Raw genomic sequence first — 22,315 nt, forward strand, 5'->3', positions numbered from 1 at the left:
TGTCAACAAACATGTTCTGTGAGGTGCTTGTGTCGTCTGCAGTGGCTTATGTCCAATCAAATTTTAGACAGATCTCCCTTAACTCTTCATTATATTTATGAAGAGAAAAAAATATCTCAAATTGCATAAAATATTAATGGACATTTGTACCCAGGTCAAAAAGTAGTATTTAATGTATTACAAATATACTTAAGATTCAAGTAATATGTTTTTAATACATTTGTATTTCCAACATGCTTATTTAAAGTGCACAAAATATGTTAAATAGTTTTTAATTTACTCCAAAATGTAATGAATATAATATGCTTAAATACACTTTTTAAAAGCATGCTAAACTCAAGCATACTTTTGATGTATTTCTAGAAGGTGCACTACATAGATATGTATATAAAGGCTAGATGGCTCAAGGCGGAGTCAGCTGTGTCGTCACTTGGCGGCCATCTTAGGTCAGTGCTGCCATAGTGCTGCTCCCTGCTGCTGTGAGACACCATAGATATGTATATAAAGGCTAGATGGCTCAAGGCGGAGTCCCTAACGTCATCACCTGGCGGCCATCTTACGACAGGGCGCTCGCTCACTCGTAGCATTGAGTTTAATGGTGCAGGTACTTTTAAATGACCATAACTTGCTCAATTTTCTACCGATTTTCAAACGGTTTGGGTTTTTACAAACGTTATTAACGTGGCTATAATTCTGGATGCTTTAACATGTTTCATGAATTTTTTTTGTTTTTTTTAGTATAGGTATGCAGTGTCATAGGTACATCTTTGACGTTTATAACAAACCAAACCGTTTGAAAATCGGTAAAAAATTAAGCAAGTTATGGTCATTTAAAAGTACCTGCATCATTAAAACTCAATGCTACGAGTGAGCGAGCGCCCTGTCCTAAGATGGCCGCCAAAATGCGGACGTTGCACTCAATTGGCCAGCAGCGCGGACGAGCCATCTAGCCTTTATATACATATCTATGTGAGACACCCCTCGCTGCAGCCTGCAGCGCGATGACGTGGTGGATTAATCCAATACGTAGTGGATGTTCAAACACGCATGCGCACTTGCGCAGTAAATATAATGTTACGCGCATGCGCGGTGGTGTGTTGTTGTTGGTGAACAATCGCACGTGCTTTGCTATTTCAAGAAGAATCTGCCGAAAAACGATGGATTATTTAACAACAGTGATTGTATAAAGGTAGGTAATTAATCTTTATTTACTGATTTGTTGTTTCAACATGTATAGTCTTGTGTAACGTTAGTGTTAGGTGTCCGAAGCGGTATAAAGGTGGCTTAATATGCTCACAGCGATTCTCATTTAAATCTTATAACATTACTTCAGAACATATATGCCAACCGTGGACAGACTGCAGGTCTAATGTAAAACTAACCTGATTTTGCTAGGCTAACTAATGTTTTTTTTTTTTTTTTTTGCTATTGCATTGTTCTAGATGAATGTCTTTTAAAAGGACATTTGCCCAGCAATTTTAAGGTGCACACATACTGTAACCATCACTTAATCTTAAATTAATACATCTGGATTGTATTTTTTATAAAAGAGGCTTAGTACTTGTATGTTAACAATCCTTTGCATTTTTATTTGAAAAGGTCAACTTAATGAGATTTTTTTTGTAGATTTGACTGGATTTGGCAAGATGCCCTTGCTCATTAAAGAAGATGGAGATGTGGCTTTCCTCAGACTGTCTCTGACATGCCAGCTTTTTCACCATGTTGTTAGTGAAGCATCTTTCAGAGAAAAGGCTCATGTTGTCTGGCTTGACAGTGAGTTATTAATTTAAAAATTTTCCCATAGCTCAATTGGTAGAGCATTACATTACTAGCAAATATCATCAGGGAACACACATACTAAATAAAGCATGTTACTGTAAGTCACTTTGGATAAAAGCATCTGCCAAACGTGTAAATGTAAATGGGTGTGTATGCTTATACTGTAGTAACAGTGTTTTTTTATTCATATAAAGTATCCCTAGATTTAGACTATACATTTAAGTTAATTTTTAATATTTATTTTTCTTTCTTAAAATAGGTGTTGTCAACTGGAACACATTCTCCATGGTGTAGAGATTTATTTACAGACTGTCCACCTGGTCGAGTTGGAGGAAGGGTGTCCCAGGGACGAATTGTTCATCTATTCTGCATCAGTAAAGCAGTGGTGGCGTGGCACTGACCTTAAACTATTTAAGATCAAACTGTGACAAAAGCTTTACCTGACCTTACTGCAGTCAGTTATATGTGACCCTGCCTGTGAAAAAACAGGATAAGTCTTGAAATGTAATTATGATAAATTGAGCATCAAAGTGTTATTTTCATTAATCTCACATTGATTTTGATATTTGCCATGATTTTACTCAGTCAACCCCACACACCCAGACAACACTTTCTTTGCACTTTTGCACTTTGGCGCTACAGAGCACTGAATACTAGACACAACAACCGTTTGTTCCTCAGGCTAAAACCTAAACAATAAAAGCACCCATTACTTCCACACCTTTAACTGTATATTGTGTATAATCACCACATACTGTACATCTGTAAATACTATTCTAAACTGTAAATATCACCTATTATCTATCTGTACAATAACAGCATCTTAACATCCATACATGCATCACTACACACAATTGTAAAAAAGGAGAAAATATATACATATACTTACTGTACCATACTGCTTATTTAAATTATTTTTGTTTTTATGTGACTAGTGTGTTATTGTCTTTAATTTTATTTAGTTATTCTATGTATGTCCGTAACATGTCACCAAGAGAAATTCCTTGTATGTGACAAAAACATACTTGGCAATAAAGCAGATTCTGATTCAATATTAAAGATATCAAGGTTATATTTTTACAGAATGTTGTTTACATTATGTAGGATGAGTTAATGTAGAAACTAGTAAATCACAGAAAGATGACTATAGCTGGGTTTTCACTAAGTTCATGTTTAGGCCTAATGTTTATTGTTAAAATGTTTTGATATTTGCAGTCACCGATCATCAGTGAATTGAATAAGCTGTGGGGTAAAAGTGAAATAAATAAACAACTTAAATTAATGACAAGTTATTTTGTTTCGATTTAACAGTAAATAACTTGAATATGAATATATATATATATATATATATATATATATAAATTTTAATAACTCCAATACAACGCTCAAATAAATTATTAATTAAAACGTTGCATATCATTGCTAATATACCTTATCTTGTTTAAAGATGATTGTTTAATACCGGCTGTGTACGCCACATGTTAAGATAATACATTACACAATGCTAAAATTGTAATATGAGTTTACAGTAGCCTACTCATCCAATACGATCAGCTTTTAGGGATGAATTATGTGATAATAACTGCACTGGACACGCGAAAACATGGTATTATTTTGCACGTGGGTATCCACGTAAACTTATGACTTCTTAACTAAGCTAGGATCACAGCAAATACGTTTATCGGCATTATCACGGCGAATGTGTTAATGTTTTGTGTTCAAATACACACAACCGAGCATGTGTATTACAGCATCCACTACGTAGTACGTACTGGATTTGGATTTATATTTACTGCGCATGCGTGTTTGAACATCCACTACGTACTGGATTAATCCACTACGTCATCGCGCTGCAAGCTGCAGCGCGGACTTCTTGGCTGCTGTGGACGGAAGGTGAGTGACATACGCCAACTAAAATGCTCGTAACTTGCTGAATTCTTGACGGATTTACAAACGGTTTTGGTTTTTTACAAACGTTATTAACGTGGCTATAATTCTGGATGCTTTAACATGTTTCATGAATTTTTTATTTATTTTTAGTATACGTATTCAGTGTCATAGGTACATCTTTGACGTTTATAACAAACCAATCCGTTTGAAAATCGGTAAAAAATTAAGCAAGTTATGGTAATTTAAAAGTACCTGCATCATTAAAACTCAATGCGCCAAAATGCGGACGTTCAACTCAATTGGCCATCAGCGCGGACGAGCCATCTAGCCTTTATATCAGGGGTTCTCAAAGTGTACATTCAAAGGTCCAAATCTGAATTCTCATCATTTTCATAGGTCCGGAAAAAATGGTTATTACAAAAATTGTCAAGCATAGTAATAACTTTATGTAAATCATTTGTTTATATAACAAATCAACACAAATGGTTTGGGAAAAAAATAACAAGTGTATTTTGCATTTAAAGTAAAAACATTTTTTAAACATAAACACAAGAAATATGCCAAAAGTAACCAGGTGCAAGATACAGAGCAACCTAATGAGAGAAATGGCAGTGTTTGTTTTCCATCAGATGCATAAACCATGGCAAAAAAGTGTGGTTGGTAGGCAGAGACACTGACCAAAATAAGGGGTGCGCCTATAAATTGGCTGATGATGCTTCCTATGCTTCTCAATGAATTAAAGTGAAATACCGCTACATCCAAAAGCCAGGGGGCGCTCTCGGGCAGAAACTTAATATGCGCTGCAGACGAAGAACTAGACCTACGCAGCTCAAGGAAATGTCTTAAGGATATATTTATATTGCTGTTCTTCAAACCTTTTCAGGTATTTTCATGATAATAAAGAATATGTATAAAGATTATGTTTGACGAGTGTTGATTTTTCAAATGCATGTTTTAAACGACTCAAACCAACAGTGATTTCAGATTGATAAGGACTTAATGATCAAAAGCCGTAGTACATGAAGTAGCTGTGCATAATATCTGGGTGTGATGGCTACAGCGTGACACAGGAAATTTTTTAATAACTCGTTTTATTTTCGGCCCAGGAATACTCTTAAATCTAAAAAGAAAAGAAAACTAAATGAATGGTTTACAAGTTTAACATGCATTTGTAAAGTAGCAAATGCACACATTTAATCAATCACATAGAAATTAATGCACTTGTACTATGAAGTGGACGCGGGTCCGGATCAAGTTCCCGTCGGGTCCGGATCCGGACCGGAGTCCGGACTTTGAGAACCCCTGCTTTATATACATATCTATGGTGCACTAGAGGTATACTAGTAATAAATATGTTTAATTAAACTTTTTAAAAGTATGCTACACTCAAGCATACTTTTAGTGAAGTTTAAGTATATTTAGATAATAATAATCATATTTTATTAAAACCATATTAGTACCACCCCTTTATTACAAAGCTTAGTTCTCTCTGGATATTTAAAGAAAGTTTGTCAAGGGTTAATGTGGGATTTTCTATATTTAGAAATATATACAATAACTGTGATGGAAGTTTATGACAATGTTGTCTTTCCTCTTTTGTTCTCTGTTGATGCTCTTAGTTGGTGGCTGGTGTTGTCTGATGTCTCTGCTGTTTTTTTTCTCCTGTGGTTCTGAGATGTTTTGGGAGATTGTGAGGTAGCAGGATTTCTGTGTGTTATTAATGCACTGTAGTTGTTGAGATGTGGTTGTAAAGCAGTCAGTAGTGTAGATGCTGTATGTTTGTGTGCTGACACACTGCTGATGTTGTGTTGTGTTGGTGTTTAACTGGTTTCTGGTCTCTTCCAGAAGTTTCTCCAGTGTGTAGCTGTGTTGTTGTCTCCTGACCAACTCCTCTTTGGTAATCTTCAGTTTTCGTCTCACTCCTCATTGGACTCCTCCAGCTGCCTGACAGTAGAGAGTTCCCAGCAAGCAATTTGGCTAAAACCAGGCTAAATTTGGGCTGTCAGTGAAAATCTAATAGACGTCTACCATAGCCCAAGAATAGACGATACGTATAAGTTTAAAACAAATGAAAGCAAACACCTTGAACACCTGACTTTGACTACATGTTGGAATATCATACATCTTCAAGTTATTTTGGCAAAAATGGCATGTAACCAAATTCAAGGCTATTTAGGGTAGAATTCATAGCCGGTCTATATTGGGTCTATAGCCGTCATTTCAACGTCTTGGTTTTTGCTTGCTGGGTTGCTTTATTTGTTGAATGCCAGGGTGGTTGGAACTCTCTTTCTCTCTCTCTCCAAGACATTTTCACATATTGGCACGTGTGCACCAGCAATGACGTCAATGAAGGATTACACTTCTCGGTTACATACAGACAATACGCACAGTAGGCTACTGTCCACATCACATGACACACAAAAGAGAGAAATTTGATTGGTTGAGCGCTTTGGAGGCGGGCTAAATCGTTGTTTCCAGTCCTTTGATTGGTCAGAGCGGTACAGTAAGGTGACGAATCGGTAAACTTTTCTGTTCGCCATACAGAGAGAGACAAACAGCTAGTGTGTGTTTACTACGGTGCTCTGCTGTTCATCGACAGCAATTTAAAACATCCAACATGCAAATGAAACTAACGCACTAGTGTAAAAAGAAAAGGTGAGTGGATTCTGCACGTGTGTGTTTCTTTGATATTTTTCACGCTTTTGTTTTAGCGGAGAGCAGAAAAGCAAAACCGTACTACCACCTAGAAATAACGCGCCACCATTGTGCTCTTTCATGTAGTCAAAAACAAACGAGTACGTACTCCTGCATCTATGTGTTTTTTTAACGTTTCTTGTGCGTTATTATTTGTTAAATTCTCTTTGAAATTGAAATTGATTTTTTAGTCGCGCTGTTGCAAGCTGGCCTCGCGCAGCTGTCACTGCGGATGTCGTGCGTCATTGGCGTGTCGTCACGTGACGCATTGTGGCACAAATATCAACACATTTCACGCCTAATTTCATTAACACTGAAGAAAATAATATTTTAGCAATGTATTTTAAAGCCTATAGGTTACAATACTTACCTCTATCTCTAAGACAGTCTGTACTTACGGATATATTGTATTTTGTATTATTGTATCCCCGTAGTTTGTATTTATCTGTTATATACAGTTTTAGAAAAACTGTCATTGATAATATGACGTCATGTCGCCGATCATGACGCACCAACACAACGTAATTGCATCACTGGTCGTTCTTTTTAAGCTAACGCCAAAACGAATTATTATTGTTTATCTTTGCAAATATGAAGTTTAGTCACATGAAAAAATCAATAGCATCAATATTTTATTCAAAAACTTGTTTTTCTGCATACTATGATTTTAACAATTCACTCTTGTATCCACAGATGGAGGACGTGGCCTCCACTCCGGTTCTCGCAGGTCCATCCCAAGCCACGTTTTCCCATCCAACTACCTCGGCGCGGCGTAACAGGAAGTCTGGTACAGCTAACATTTTCCAGGGGGTGAACCTGAAGCAGCTCAGACGTCTGTTCCATGCAGCGGGTGAACCAGACGCCGAGCAGAAAGCCAGGATGGTTTGGGGAAACCGGAGACTGGGAAGCAGCGAGGACGGAGTGGACGGGGAGGAGGAAGAAGAGAATGGAGGGATGAAGGAGGTGGAAACGGGCCTTGCCCAGGCGCTGGTGGGACTAAAGGTCCGAGCTCGGAACAGAAACGGAATCAGGGAGTCTCACAAGGACACTGCGGGAACAAGATGGGTCAGGGCATTTGGTCACCTCAAGTAAGAGACAATGAGTAAAATAATGCCTAGATGTTTTACTAATACTAAGTATTAAAGTTAGGCAACTAATTTAGCATACCATGAACTGTTAAACATACTGTATAGACTTTTGAACAGTTTTATATGTAGGTTATTTCAACTTTTTGTTCAAGCCATCAACCCAAACTCTTGAAAGGCTTTAAGGCACGCACTGGAGATGCGTATGTAGTTTTCATGAATGTTTTTTATTCTGAAAGGTTTGTGACCTGGAATGGTTAACATGACCCTTATGTACTTATAAGGTTGATTTATGATGTTGGCAACCACACTCCACCCTTTAATGCCACTGTGTGTGTGTGTGTGTGTGTGTGTGTGTTGGAAACATGCTAATCTGAACAAATGTAGGTCATAACATCAGCCACACACTCGCCTCATTTTAAAACCTGTACACGAACAGGAAAATCGCAACAAACTTGGGTCACCATATAAATGCATGCATTTTTTGTTGTTGTTTCCTTTAGAATCAACGAGGGGTCACTAGGAAAACCATCTGAAGTCACAACCGGAGATGACGCTGATGAAAATGAAGATGATGCATCAGCTCTAGGCGCCTGTGGAGGGCAGAGCACATTTGAGGCTGCATCATGTGACCAAGATGACTTCCGGTCCCCGGAGGATGAGGGTCAGGGGCCGTCCGGTGGGCCCAGATGGAGTTGGAATGCCGTTCAAGAGAAAGACCCAGAACGCTACCTGCACCGGATCCGACACTGACACTGCTGGCGGGAAGTTGGATTATCACTGACTGCTAAATGCATGGAATTAGATTACCTGAGAGATGGTGGTTGTTCTCAGATTTACTTGAAACTTAAACGCTAATCGAGCCATGAACACTACAGCCCTGTGGGGCTGAGAATAAACTTTAACAGTAAATCCACGAGTCCTCTACACCTGAGAGTTGTGGTGAAGTGTTGTACAGTTCTCTAACTACAGGTTTGTGCCATTCCCACGTCTTTTGAACGTTAGCACAATTCCACATTGCACAATAGTCGAACACTATTATAGAAATAGTTGAGACAAAAATCTGTCAATTTTTACTCATCTTCATCTTATGCCAAACCTGTATGATAAACACTCTATTGTGTGACACAAAAAAAAGTTTAGCAGAAGGTTTCGAAAAAAAAAAAATTCTGCAAACAATGAAAGTGAATCGAGACTTGGGCTATTGTGTCATACCAGACTTAAAATAATACTACTACTGTTTTTAGCATGTCTCATAACATACTAAGACCTAAAGGGCTGATTTCAGACAAGGCTTAGCTAAAGCCAGGATTAGGCCTTAGTTAAATTAAGACATTTAAGTCTCTTTTAAAAGCATGCATTAGAGACATTACTGGTTTGCATCTTAAAGGGACAGTCCACTTTTTTTTGAAAATATGCTCATTTTCCAGCTCCCCTAGAGTTAAACATTGGATTCTTACCGTTTTGGAATCCATTCAGCTGATCTCCGGGTCTGGCGCTAGCACTTTTAGCATAGCTTAGCACAATCCATTGAATCTGATTAGACCATTAGCATCGTGCTAAAAATAACCAAAGAGTTTCGATATTTTCCTATTTAATACTTGACTCTTCTGTAGTTACATCGTGTACTAAGACCGACAGAAAATTAAAAGTTGTGATTTTCTAGGCAGATATGGTTAGGACTATACTCTCATTTTGACGTAATAATCAAGGACTTTGCCAATGTAACATGGCGGCAGCAGGCATAGTGATATTACACACTGCCCGAAATAGTCCCCTGCTATTGAAAGTAACCAAGGGGACTATTTTCGGGCAGTGCTTAATATCCTTGCACCTCCTGCAGCCATGTTACAGCAGCTAAGTACTTGATTATTACGCCAGTTTGAGAGTATAGTTCCTTGCCGTATCGGCCTAGAAAATCACAACTTTTAATTTCCGTCAGCCTTAGTACATGATGTAACTACAAAAGAGTCAAGTTTTAAATAGGAAAAATATCGAAACTCTTTGGTTATTTTTTATCGCAATGCTAATGGTCTATTAAGATTCAATGGATTGTGCTAAGCTATGGTAAAAGTGTTAGCACCAGACCAAGAAATCAGCTGAATGGATTCCAAAATGGTAAAAAATTTGCATATTTTCAAAAAAAGTGGAGTGTCCCTTTGAAACTGGAGGAAAGTGATAGTTCACCGAAAAGTTTTAATAATTTACTCATCATTTTGTTCCAAACCTGTAAAGTGGTCTTTGTTTTGCTGAACACAAATAAATATATTTTGAAAAATGTTTTTTTGGGGCACCTTTCACTTCCATAGTATTATTCTTCCCTATAGTGGAAGTCAATGGTGCCCCAGATCTGCATGGTTACAAACATTGCTTTAAAATATCTTAAGCAGAACAAAAACATTTAAACATTTATACAGGCTGGCAAACAACATAAGGGCAAATGATGACAGAATTTTCATTTTTCAGTGAATTGTCCCTAAGATCTACAGTGGAAAGTAAAGTTTCATTTAAAGGTGTAGCGGAGGATTTTCTCGAATTTTAGAAAAGAACCACCTTCTCCACTTAAAAAAAAAAATGTAATTGCGCAACACTCCTGATTGACAACTAGGAGGTCCAATAGTCTTGATGATCCACCCAGAAAAAGAAAATCCTCCGCAAAACCTTTAAAGTTTAACCCTTTAATGATGCTAAAATAGCCCATGTCGCCATTCAGTTTCATATTATTTGTTCTCACTGTTAAAAACTTCCACAGAAACAAACCTTGTAATTTAAACTACTTCAGATCTGAACACAAAATTATGACTCTATGCTTATCAAAGCTTCCAGAGGCTCGGCCTCCTGTGTTTTGTTTATATGAATGTGTTGGGCAAGAGAGTCTGGGTTTTCTATTATTTAATGATGCATGCATCAGTGATGTATATTGAGCGATATATACATTTAAATGTCCTGCTTTAGCGGAGTTCACTCTTGGTCATTATAGTGTTGTTTTATATACAGATAGTTTGTGATAATATGTAAATTATGCATTAGAACTGTAATATCACCAGTAGCTGAAGTTGTATAACTGAACTCTAATCCTTATTACCGATTATTTAACATTTTCAGAAGCAATACAGATTGAAACATGTAGCTGACATCTTAAAACAAACTCTTCCCGATTCAACTGTTGCATCAGGGTTCAAAAGTACAACTACATGTGTAACACTACATGTGTGAGAATAAGAATTATTTTTCTCATCGTCAAAAGCTGGAACTTCAAAATAAAATAAAGTTTTTGAAATTAAACTTATGTCTCTTATTTTATTGAGTTATGCACCGTTAAAGTTTTAGCATCTTTCATTAAATACATTACATATATATTATACAGATCATTGTCTTGTGTTTTAAGGTCATTTTGATGACGTCTCTAAATAGATTGTTAAAAAATTACAACATCTTTAGGTTTTTGAGTGAAAACGAATGATAGTGAAGAATGGAACCTTCCAGTGTTACCGCACATGCTCAGTTCAGCGCAGAGGTCGACTTGGGTTGCGCACATCAGATGCACGCATATCAAAAATAGAAAAATATAAGCAAAAAGGTACGTTGTGTGTGATTTTTCAACATAAATGTAAGACAGCTAAACTAACAGAACAAGAAATTGGCTATGAATTAGACAGTACATTGTGTTTAAATGGAAGCAGCGCATTGTACTTGGATGCTATTGGACACCACTACTGTGTTGTAGTCCTCTTCCAGTACTGAAGAGGGCGATAAAGCAGTCAAGCATCAAAGGTACTACAGCAGAAAATTTCTCCTTCATTGTCTTGTTGACATGCAAGTCGCACTGAAGGCGGCTCATGCGCGTGTCCAAACAGTGTTATAGTCACCAGTGTCTTTCTGCAAGCCAATGCTCTCAGTCAAGAGAAAAAAAAGTTCACTCGTTGCTCCCAAAATCAGTGTTCTGATGTCAGTCGATAAAGGAAAAAAAGGAAATAATTCCAAAAATCTGGCCGTACGTGCACCCCCACACACACGGAAGCCCCCCATCACCACCAGGTGAAGAAGGGTCTTCTGCTTTGGAAGCTCTGTGTGTAAGATTCGCTGTTGGCCCGTTGAGGCGCCCGTGCCGTCTCCACGATAATAGGTGGCATCTGTACAAGCTGCAGAGGAGTTTTACCGTCTTTCAGAGCCTGACTGAGATTCAGGATCTACAGTAACACAAAACAGAAAAATGGATGAGCACTGAATCTAAAACATAACACAAATATAGATTTGACCGGTTCAGGAGTGAACTGGACACCGGATGTGTCTGATTCGATTAATATTCAGAAGGCACAAATGAACAATTCCTTTAGGTTGCTTTGTTAAATTGGTTATACTTTCACTTTTAGAGGGTGTGTCATGGATTTAAAAGGTTAAATGAAATCAGAATCTGAGTTAATGGTCCGTGTCTGTTTACTTTAAAGGGACACTTCACTTTTAAAAAAAAGAAAGTGCTAATTTTCCACCTCCCCTAGTGTTTAACATTTGATTTTTACCATTTTGGAATATTTTTAGCTGATCTCCGTGTCTGGCGGTACCATTTTTATCATAGCTTAGCATAATCCATTGAATCTGATTAGACCATTAGCAATGCCCTAAAAAAATAACAAAATAGTTTTTATATTTTTCCCATTTAAAGCTTGACTCTTCTGTAGTTACATCGTGTACTAGCTGGGTACTAAATAGTCCCCTGCTATTGAAAGTAACCAAGGGGACTATTTTCGGGCAGTGCGTAATATCACTACGCCTCCTGCAGCCATGTTACAGCAGCAAAGTCCTTGATTATTACGCCAGAATGAGAGTATAGTTCCTACCCATATCTGCCTAGAAAATCACAACTTTTAATTTTCTGTCAGTCTTAGTACACGATGTAACTAAAGAAGAGTCAAGTTTTAAATATGAAAAATATCAAAACTCTTTGGTTATTTTTTAGCAAGATGCTAATGGTCTAATCAGGTTCAATGGATTGTGCTAAGCTATGCTAAAAGTGACAGACCCGGAGATCAGCTGAATGGATTCTAAAATGGTAAGAATCAAATGTTTAACTCCAGGGGAGCTTAAAAATGAGCCTATTTTCAAAAAAATGTGTTTGAGTGTTTCTTTAAAGTCATTTCTTTGCTAGTGTACTGGAACTTTTAGCAGATTTTGCTAAATCTTTAGTAGATATACACATTAAAAATTATACAGATACATATAGATATATTCAGATTTACAAATTAAAAGTCTTTAACTTCTGGGATAAAAAAATAAAAAACAGTCGGCGCAGCACGTCAAAGACGGTGCACACATTTATTTCTACTCCATGAACTTAGAGTTGCTTGATCATGTTCGACGTGCATCCTCCTATGCACGAAACAATCTTGCCGCAAATGTTGCATTTTGCCGAGATTTCGTTCTGTTTAGAAAAGTGAAGCCGCACTTTGGACCGCTGATGCACGCTATACATGTTCGACTCACTAGGTTATGCCAACACTTCCGGTAGACACTTCTTTGTTGGTGTTCAGCGGTCGGTTTTTCCGGTTGGCAGACTGTAAATCGAAACTAGGAATCGAAATTAAAACTTTTGAACGATTCCGGGGAAACAGCAAAGCTAGTCCCGGTTCCAATCGATACTCCATACCCAAGCCTAATTACAATCCAATGTTTAGAATGTATCAATTACAGATAGTGCTTTAGATTTTTTAAATGTTAAAGACTCACCTGCCCCCTCATTACTGAAATCTGTTTCTTGAACTGTCCCCTGTCAAACCCTTGGTCTTTCTGTTAATGTAAACAAAGAGAAAGCAAATACTGAGCACAGAATGTCTAAAATCGACTTAACAAATACCAGTCAGCGTCTTGGTAGGATTAAAGGTGCAATGTGGGATTTTTTTTAGTGATATCTAGTGGAGAGATTGTGAACGGCAACCAATGGCTCAGTCGAAAGCTCACCCCTCCCTTTCGAAACGCATAGTGAAGCTGGTTGCCACCACAGGACAAACAAGTCATCGTCTGAGACAATAAAAAAAACATGTTCTCATGTAGAAACATGGTGGTGCAAAATGGCGACTTCCATTTAAGGAAGGTGTATGTAGATAAAAAAACCACTCATTTAAGGTAATAAAAACAATACAGTTCATTATGTAAGGTCTTTATACACCACTGATAATATAGTTATGTAAATTATATTGCATTATAATGTCAAGAGATCCTCCTAAAAGTCCCACATTGCACCTTTATCCAGTGAAAAATTAACTTGGATATTTTAAAGCAATATCACCTTAAAAAGCTCATACAGGTCTTCTTCCAGGTCTTTGACGAAATTTGGATCAGATAATTTGGGAATTACTAAATCCCGGATTTCTTCGGAGAACGCAATTTTAGCCTGAGGTAGCCACGCCCAATAAAAAGGATCTACAAGAAAAAGTTGAAAAATTTTGATGACATTAAAACAAACTACGCTAAAGTAAAAAATTTATTCAGTAAGAAATGTACAGTTGATCAATTGCCTATCATGTGATTGTGAAGTGGATAATGATTGGCTTACAAGCTCTCCACGAGTCTGGGTGTTTAAGGGGGAAAGCCAGGCCATTATCAATCGCTGCTAGTTGAATGATGGGGTCCTTCACAACTACCCAATCACTGTCCTGGACAAGAAAACATGAAATGTGTTTAAACACACACCGTGAATAAAACAATGTGTCTATTTATGTTGGCCACTTACTCTATTGCTTGATGTGTCCATGGGACAATCATATTTTAAGAGCCAGTTATCATTTCCTCGATCTAAAAGCACACACAAATAATCTTGTTAGGGCTGTAAAAGCTAAGAGGATTAGTTGTGTACTAGTTAAAATGTGTTTTCATGTTCCTCAGTGGTTACCTGTGTTTCTGATGATGTAATCCAACACCACCAGCCTCTCAAACTGTAGCTGGAGTTGGCGATTGGTGTTTTCGGGTAAAGGCTCAGCCTCAAATCTTCGCAGCCAGAAGTCTGCATCTTTGTAACCCTCGACAAAAAGCTGGAATGAGCCGACCTACAACAGCAGATGAGTTTATAAAGCGACAACCATCAATGAAGTGCAACAGTGACCAATAAAATTTCATGGACTTAGGGTTAAGGTTAGAAACATTCTTCCATAAAGACATCAATCAGGTCCAATGTGAATAAAAGCAAAAAATGAATCAAATATATATGATATTTTTATTAGTCTGATCTTCCTCCAGACAGATAGATGGCGCTGTCAAGGAGCACACTTACCTTAGGGGGCAGGCCAATTCGATGAAAACGTTGGCCGACTTTGGGCACCTTTTCTAGCGCTAACTTCTTTCCTCTGGACTTTACGCGGTCAATAGCGCTGTAATTAAACGTCTCACTCGCTAAATTCACCACCTAGGACAAAAAGCAATAAAACTTTGTGATCTTTTATAGATTAAATGTCTACCTTCTCTCTGCTTAGTAATAGAAACTGCAGACTGCTGACATTGTGGGTGTGAAGGTGTGAGATAAGCGTTGCGTTTAGCTATGTGGTGGACTGTTTGTTTTCAACCGTGCCAACAACAGGAAACGAACGAGGTTAAAAAACAAATGTGAAACCACCACGACTATCACTCTTGCTTTCTCATGTCCTTATTTCACCTTGGTTTTCGTTTCACATTACTGACGTGACGCACATAAACAGTATTGATCTGAATCAACAGTTAGATGTTGTCATACCTTGGTGCGTGGCACAATATTGAGTTCTAGTTTTTGGTCCACTAAACTGGCTCCGGCCTCTGACAGGTAACCCTGGTTCAGAACCAAACAGTCCCGGCCGAAACAGCAAGGACAGCAGAGCTTCTGCAGCCATTTGGTCCACTTTGGGTTCAGCTGCCCGTACGGTTCCTCGTTCTTTGGTTTGAAGACCCCGATGATCTTCTGTTGGAGAGAACATTAAAGGTCAAGTTTTCATAAGCGAAACGTAATTTGTAACTTGACGAATCTGCTCGAGAAAATGCAGTCCTACCACATCACATTCCTGGTGGCTTTTACACATTTTATTGCGATGACTTGACTGCGAAACACACTTCAGCTTTACAAGTTTTAGCAAATAGCCTCAAAAGTATCGTACATTCCACTTTTATAACTTAAAGGTGCACTGGGTAACTTTTAGGAGGATCTTTTGACAGAAATGTAATATAATATACAGAACTTTATTATCGGTGGTGTATAAAGACCTTACATAATGAACTGTATTGTTTTTATTACCTTAGAATGAGACATTTTTATCTACATACACCGTGGGTCTCCTTACATGGAAGTCGCCGCCATGTTATTACAGTAGCCCTAAATACACAAACTGCCCTATAGAGCGCAATTCCTCCCTAAGTTGTCTCAGACGATGACATGTTTGTCCTATGGCGGCTATTGTAGCTTTTCATTGCGTTTTGAAATTGAGGTTGGTTGCTATTCACAATCTCACCACTAGATGCCGCTAAAACACATTACACCTTTAACGCTAAATATACTTTGCTCTGTATTAAAGCGTTATTAAAATATAGTTTAATCTAGAGCTGCACAGTTCAGATTTACAAAACCTATTAAAAAAACTTGATGTGTAATAACTTGCGATATATGATAATACTTTAAGTTTGTAAAATCAATGTGAACTTCAAAATCAGTTTAAAAATGGAAACTTACATACATGTTTCACATTATTTTAAGTATTAAAATTATTCAGTTATTGCAAACGATTGTGATATGCACGTTTATGACATTTCGAAAATCTTACGCAGCCCTAGTTCTGATCACCCAAGGGGTTCGTTTTTCAGACTCACTTGAACTGGTTCCTCAAACTAAAAACAAAGAGTTGGAGAAAGACTTCATAGCAAAGCATGCATATTTTGTCAGTGACTCTGGACATAATTTAATTAAGTTTGATCTGAACAAGACACTGTCCAGCAGATCATCTGATCATAGATGTGTCTATGAAGTGCATGACTCATGTGAGTTGCCTCCATATTGAACAGAAGAACTTTCCAGCATGTTCACAGAGAAGAGTCTGCACCTTTCTGAGGACCATCAGCAACCAACCTGAAACATGGCATGATCACCTCAAAGCACAATCCTGTCTACAGCTCAGTTCTGCCTCCTACAGACAGCTCGAATTGATTTATTGATTCAAACATGGCTTTCTTTTCCAAATAGGAGCATTACATTTTAGAGCCAAGAGCATTAAATCCTAAACATTGGAGTACTTTTTTTTATCATACTGGAAATTCCATTTCTTCCACAGAAAATTTTATAGTAAATATCAGTTCCTTAAATTACTGTTATTTTTTTGGTTCTGAAACTGTCGGTTAGTGAGACTAACCTTGTGCTCTTAAAGGGATAGTTTAGAAAAAATTTTAATTACACAATGATTTACTCACCCTCAAGTCATCCTCATTTTATATGATTATTTATTTTTAGAAAAACAAAATCTGAGTTATATTAGAAAATGTCCTGGCTTTATAATGGTAGTAAATGGTGCTTTTGATTTGAAGCCCAAAAAAAGTCCATAAATGCTTCACAGAAGTAATGCACATGGCTCCAGGGGGTTAATAAAGACCTTTTAAGGGCAATCGATGCAATTTCGTAAGAAAATATTAATATTTAGAACTAGCTAATGGTAACGACTGACTCGCATTCACGAGAGGGTGAGTTTTCAATGTATGTCATAGGGCATATGTATGACTCACCCTCATGTCGTTTGAACCCCCATTGTCTTTCTTTGTTCTTCAAAACCCAAATGCAGATTTTCAAAAAAAGTTTTGCCTCTCTTTCAGTGCATATTTTCTATGTCTGAACTGTCGTTTAGTCAATTTTAGAAGGTTTATTTAATTAATGTGTAACAACTAAGAAACAACAGCATGAGTAAATGTCTTCAGGACACTTAAAGTACATGACACAATTTGAGTTATTTAATAACGCTTTTGGGGAGTTTTGGAAGTCTGAAGTGTTGAAGCCCAAATTGGTCACCATCCAGTGCCATAGTAACTAGAAACGTTGTAACTTTTTTTTTAATTTGCGTTAGGGTTCTGAAAAACAACAACAACAAAAGACATTGGGGGTTCAAGCAACATGAGGGTGAGTAAATAGTTTTAATAATAGTTTGTAGTTTTAATTTTGCGGTGAACTATCCCTTTAATATGACTACTGTACTGACATACTGAATCATTACGTCTCAATCACCTTATTCACAACATGAGAGTTTAAGAACTGCGCAATATTGAACCAATTCTGACTAAACTAACACAAGCACAGGTCAGGGAGAGGACATGAATACAAAAGTGTGATTTTTTTTTGCATTAAACAGCTTAAACTAAACCCAAATACTAAAAAAGGAACACAACAACTATGTTGTCACTAATCTTACACTACGTTTTTGATATAAAGTCTTATTTTAAAATCAACATGAATTGCTATTCAAACGCATTTTACTGTCAAAAAATTAGATATATTTATGAGTCAAAAGAATATTCAATGAGATCAATTATAATGCATGAATCATGATTAAACAATCAATGGTTAAATATCTGTTTGGTTTTCGTCGCAGTCGACTGTTTTGCCTACATTACACCAATAAATAGTAGGGATGCACCGATACCGATACTGGTATCGGCCTCGATACCACATTTTCTAAAGTACTCGTACTCGTTAAAAGTCCCCCGCTACCTGGAATCGATACCATGGTCTGAGAAATGTCTATGTTTGAGCGGCATGTAAGGGGTTAATGCCTCGTGTTGTCCAAAGAGGCAGAGTTTACAAAAAACTGAAAAACTAGTCCTTTGTTTTTTGTTAAATTATATGACTAAAGCTGTTACCTGTAAATTTAAATCATGTTTTTTTATTAAGTACTCGGTATCGGCAAGTACTGAAATGCAAGTACTCGTACTCATACTCGTATTCCAAAAAAGTGGTATCGGTGCATCCCTAATAAATAGGGGTGCACCGATATATTGGCCGATGATGCTTGCTATGCTTCTCGATGAATTACGATGAAATGGCGCTACATCCAAAAGCCAGAGGGCGCTCTTGTGCAGAAGGATTTAACTATCAAAAGCCGTAGTACATAAAAATAGCTGTGCATAATATCGGCTGTGCGATTCAGAGTAGTTATCGGCCAGGTATTATTATGCTACGTACACACCAAACGCGGGGCATCACGTTCCTCGCTCTAAATTACATCCATACGCACCGCCCCATGCAAGGACGCACCTGATCGCATCTTTGCATTGACTTTGTATGTAATCTACTCGTGCAAAGGTATACATTTTTATGTGTGTTTATGGGAATCAACCTCACAACTTTAAAACTGTAAAAGCGATGCTCTACCAAATGAGCTACAGGAACAGACAAGACAAAGCTTCATAGTAACATTTTATTTTAATCAGTCAAAAGTGATCCATAAAAAACATTAATCAATAACCTTTTTACCTTTGGACACAACAACAGCAGTTTCACATACTCTGGCTATCTGATTAATGAACTTATCTAACAATACTGTGTTCATGATACTCTATAAGGCCTCATACATCAGAATTAGGCTGCTTAACACATGTGACAGCTCTTAAGTCAAACCACGCCTCTTGTGAGAGCCATTAACCCGTTGTGTTTCCTTTGATCAATTAATATGGGAAACCATTCAGACAAAGCAAAAGTGAGTGCTGGATAACAGAGCAGGTAATGACATCACATCTATGAATAATAATAATAATGGCTGCTGCTGTATTTTCACTAAAGAGATTCAAAGATAAAGCGGAGCTTGTAAAACTTTTGTTTAAGGATGAAAGACCGTGACTCTATTTTAAAATCGAGTGAGCTACGCAGCAAATAAGTGTTTTGGCAAGCAAACATTTTTGGCAAAAAAATCCAGGAGTGCCTGTGATGCCTACAAATGCTGTCTTGGTAGGCCGCTCACTAGATTTTGAAACAGAACCGTTTGCAGTTCTCTAATCCAATTTGATTTACTGTCTGTGCCATGACACAGCGATAGGTCCAGAGATCCTGAAAGACTGAAAACACACAGATGTGCTTGTGAAATTCAATTTTGACTTCACATAGCTCAATTGGTAGAGCACTGAGGTAAATGGTTACGGGTTTGATACTAATGAAAATAATTAATACCTTTATCAGTTCATATTGATAAAGATGCTCTTGACTAACTTGGGTCAACATTTTTGGTGATGGTGTAAATGACGCCAGAGATGAAGTTTTATTTTGTGTAATAAAAGTACCCAAAGTTGAGTAACACCATAAACTACCCTACCATTGTCAATCCCATTTGAGGTTAGAAAGTTCAGAACATAAACTAACTTCTGGTTTGCAGGCCTGACCTGATGACACAGCTGTTAATGTGATATTTCAATAAACAACATGTTGGGCTCAATCTGAGTCTGCGCATCTAAACATAAAACATTAAATGACAGTAAACTTTCTTACCCCTGTTGAATCTTTGACAAAGTAGCTGCCGCTGGAGCCCTGATAGATGCGCTCCGGGTAGATGCCCTCCTCGATGGCCCGCTCAGCCTTCCGGATGATCGCATTGAACAGCGGATCATCCGGAAAGTCATTCCTGTATGGGTCCCGCGGAGACGCGCCACGATCTCGGTCCAGCAACGGCTGACGCTCCCGGCTACGGCCAGGACTCCCCGCCGGCAGGCGCATCACGGAGCCCGGCGTGCCTCCAAATACGCCCCGGGGACTGGTCGGCTCGGTTGGACCATAGTTGAAATCATTGGAATCGCGAATAGGTGAGACTAACGGGCTCGTCTCGTCCATGGCTGAGAGAAAAGATAGTTGGGGAAAAGGGAAATTACAAAGGACAAACGTCCGTTTGTTGCTTTAATGAAGTGATGCAGCTCGGTACAGTAGATCGCCAACAAACCAGTCACATGACAATACACTTCCGCAAAGAGGTGGGACTAGCCAGTGATGTCAAAGCCTCCGACCAATCGGCGCTTCGAAACGATAATGTTTTTCCATATGGGGGCTGTGATTGGTTAGAGCCAATGACACCCACATCGACCATGTGATAAAGCACAACATCACTGCAGTGTGATTAGTTTAGTAGTTTGGTGAAATTTGTGACTTGCAAACTCGACTTGTTTATCTGACCACTAAATAACTAAATAAAGGCCAGTTCACACCAACTACGATACCTATAAGGTTTTAAAGTTTTTATTTAATAATTTTAAATATATTCAAAATATACCAAAAAATATATGTACTAAATATATGTTTACAAAAATGTATTTTTCACCAATATATTTGGCCTTTTTGTATACTTTGAAATATGTTTTAAAAATAAATACAGAGGTGTAAAAAAGTGTTGGCCCCTTCCTGATTTTTTGCATGTTTGTCACACTTTAATGTTTCAGATCATCAAACAAATGTACATATTTATTAAAGATAACACAAGTAAATGAAGGTTTTTATTATAAAGGGAAAACAAAATCCAAACATACATGGCCCTGTGTGAAAAAGTGCAGGGACCTAAAGGGTCGGCATCTACACTGTGGAACATTCAAGATCAAGCTGGAAATGAAAGGAGAAACTTTGGAATTAAAAAGGACACATAATATCTAGAGTCAGTATTGGTCATTCAGTGCTTTATCAATCATTATTTATTATTGATTGTGAATCAGGTAATTGCAATAACTGTTGTATACCAGAGACTATGGAACATATCCAATTACACTGTGAAGCTTACCCTCCTCTTCGGCGCGGTATTGACCCTGTCCCAAATGGCGCACTTCATGTGGACTTTCGGTCTCGTGGCCTTAAATTGCTCGTGCTCGCTTAGTCTACAAGTTCATAGGGTGTCCCATCTCTCATTTTTATGCTCCGAAGTGTGCTCATCAGCGCCCCCTTTGCATCCTTGATGCAGTCTTCAGCGAAGCCCACACTGCAGCAGGCTTCCCGTACTTTACCAACCCAGAAGTTCTTGCGAAAGAGCAATCAGACCAATCAGACAATGGAAGGGAAGAGTTCACACTGATGGGCAACTTCTTTTCCCTGGAGTCTGTCCCAAAATACGACTTGGATACACCCTCTTGGACTCGCGTCAAGGGTCCCTAAGGTCTGCACTACATGATGTCATCAAAGTGTTGACTCTGAGGAAGTCCGGAGTGTTCCATTTGGGACAGGGCCATTCAAGGCTAAGCGTATCCCATCATGCATCATGTTTTCGATGTAAATGGTGAAACCTTTGCCAAACCTCGCAAGATGTCACAGATACATTTAATTAAGTTAATAAATTGATATTACATATCTGTTTTGCTGGTTCAGGAACTGAAAGACGTGCTGTGACAATGGAACAATGAATTCTGCTGTCTCCCAAAAAATCCTGAAGGACAATGTCCAGCCATCTGTTTGTGACCTTATGCTAAAGCGAACTTGGGTTCTGCAGAAGGAAAATGATCCAAAACACACCAGCAAGTCCACATCTCAGTGGCTGAAGAAAAACTAAATGAAGACTCTGAATTGGCCTAGTCAAAGTCCTGACCTCAATCCTATTGAGATGCTGTGGCATGACCTAAAAAATGCCATGTGTGTTTGGCTTTAGTTTTCTCTTCATAATAAAAACCTTCATTTAAAAATGTCATGTTATGTTTACTTAGGTTATCTTTGAAAAATATTTCAATTTGTTTTAGGATCTGAAACATTAAAGTGTGAAAAACATGCAAAAATAAATTTAATTAAGCTTTAGTTTCTACAAAAAATATATTAAACATATATAAAAATTTATTTTTTGCTGTATTTGCATTGGGGCTAGTATCCCAGCTAGAAGAAAAAAGTTCTAAGAACGTTCCCTGACAGTTCCCAAGGTTTCCAAAAACAT

The 22,315-nt window shown here is 37.9% G+C and overlaps 2 protein-coding genes and 1 long non-coding RNA gene across 3 annotated transcripts; 2 read left to right on the forward strand and 1 right to left on the reverse strand.

Annotated features, from left to right (window-relative positions):
• Positions 1-1,064: 1,064 nt before the first annotated feature.
• LOC141282021 (uncharacterized) lies at positions 1,065-3,052 on the forward strand. The gene is made up of 3 exons (XR_012336544.1): positions 1,065-1,189; positions 1,627-1,773; positions 2,039-3,052. It is a non-coding gene; the product is annotated as an uncharacterized lncRNA (long non-coding RNA).
• Positions 3,053-6,164: 3,112 nt separating this feature from the next.
• Positions 6,165-10,733, forward strand: avpi1 (arginine vasopressin induced 1). Its single transcript, XM_073814326.1, has 4 exons — positions 6,165-6,324; positions 7,057-7,451; positions 7,952-9,961; positions 10,118-10,733. Exons 2-3 carry the CDS (start codon positions 7,057-7,059, stop codon positions 8,199-8,201), a joined length of 645 nt encoding a protein of 214 aa, XP_073670427.1. The 5' UTR covers positions 6,165-6,324; the 3' UTR covers positions 8,202-9,961; positions 10,118-10,733.
• On the reverse strand, positions 10,356-20,397 carry pi4k2a (phosphatidylinositol 4-kinase type 2 alpha). Its single transcript, XM_065295115.2, has 9 exons — positions 19,915-20,397; positions 15,169-15,369; positions 14,713-14,844; positions 14,335-14,488; positions 14,176-14,237; positions 13,999-14,098; positions 13,732-13,865; positions 13,173-13,232; positions 10,356-11,638 (listed from the first exon to the last, which is right to left on the reverse strand). The coding sequence occupies exons 1-9, from the start codon at positions 20,251-20,253 to the stop codon at positions 11,477-11,479; spliced, it is 1,344 nt and encodes a 447-aa protein (XP_065151187.1). The 5' UTR covers positions 20,254-20,397; the 3' UTR covers positions 10,356-11,476.
• Between the last annotated feature and the right edge of the window lie 1,918 nt (positions 20,398-22,315).

This window comes from Paramisgurnus dabryanus, chromosome 4 (assembly GCF_030506205.2).
Source record: "Paramisgurnus dabryanus chromosome 4, PD_genome_1.1, whole genome shotgun sequence".
NCBI classification, from domain to species: Eukaryota; Metazoa; Chordata; class Actinopteri; order Cypriniformes; family Cobitidae; genus Paramisgurnus; species Paramisgurnus dabryanus.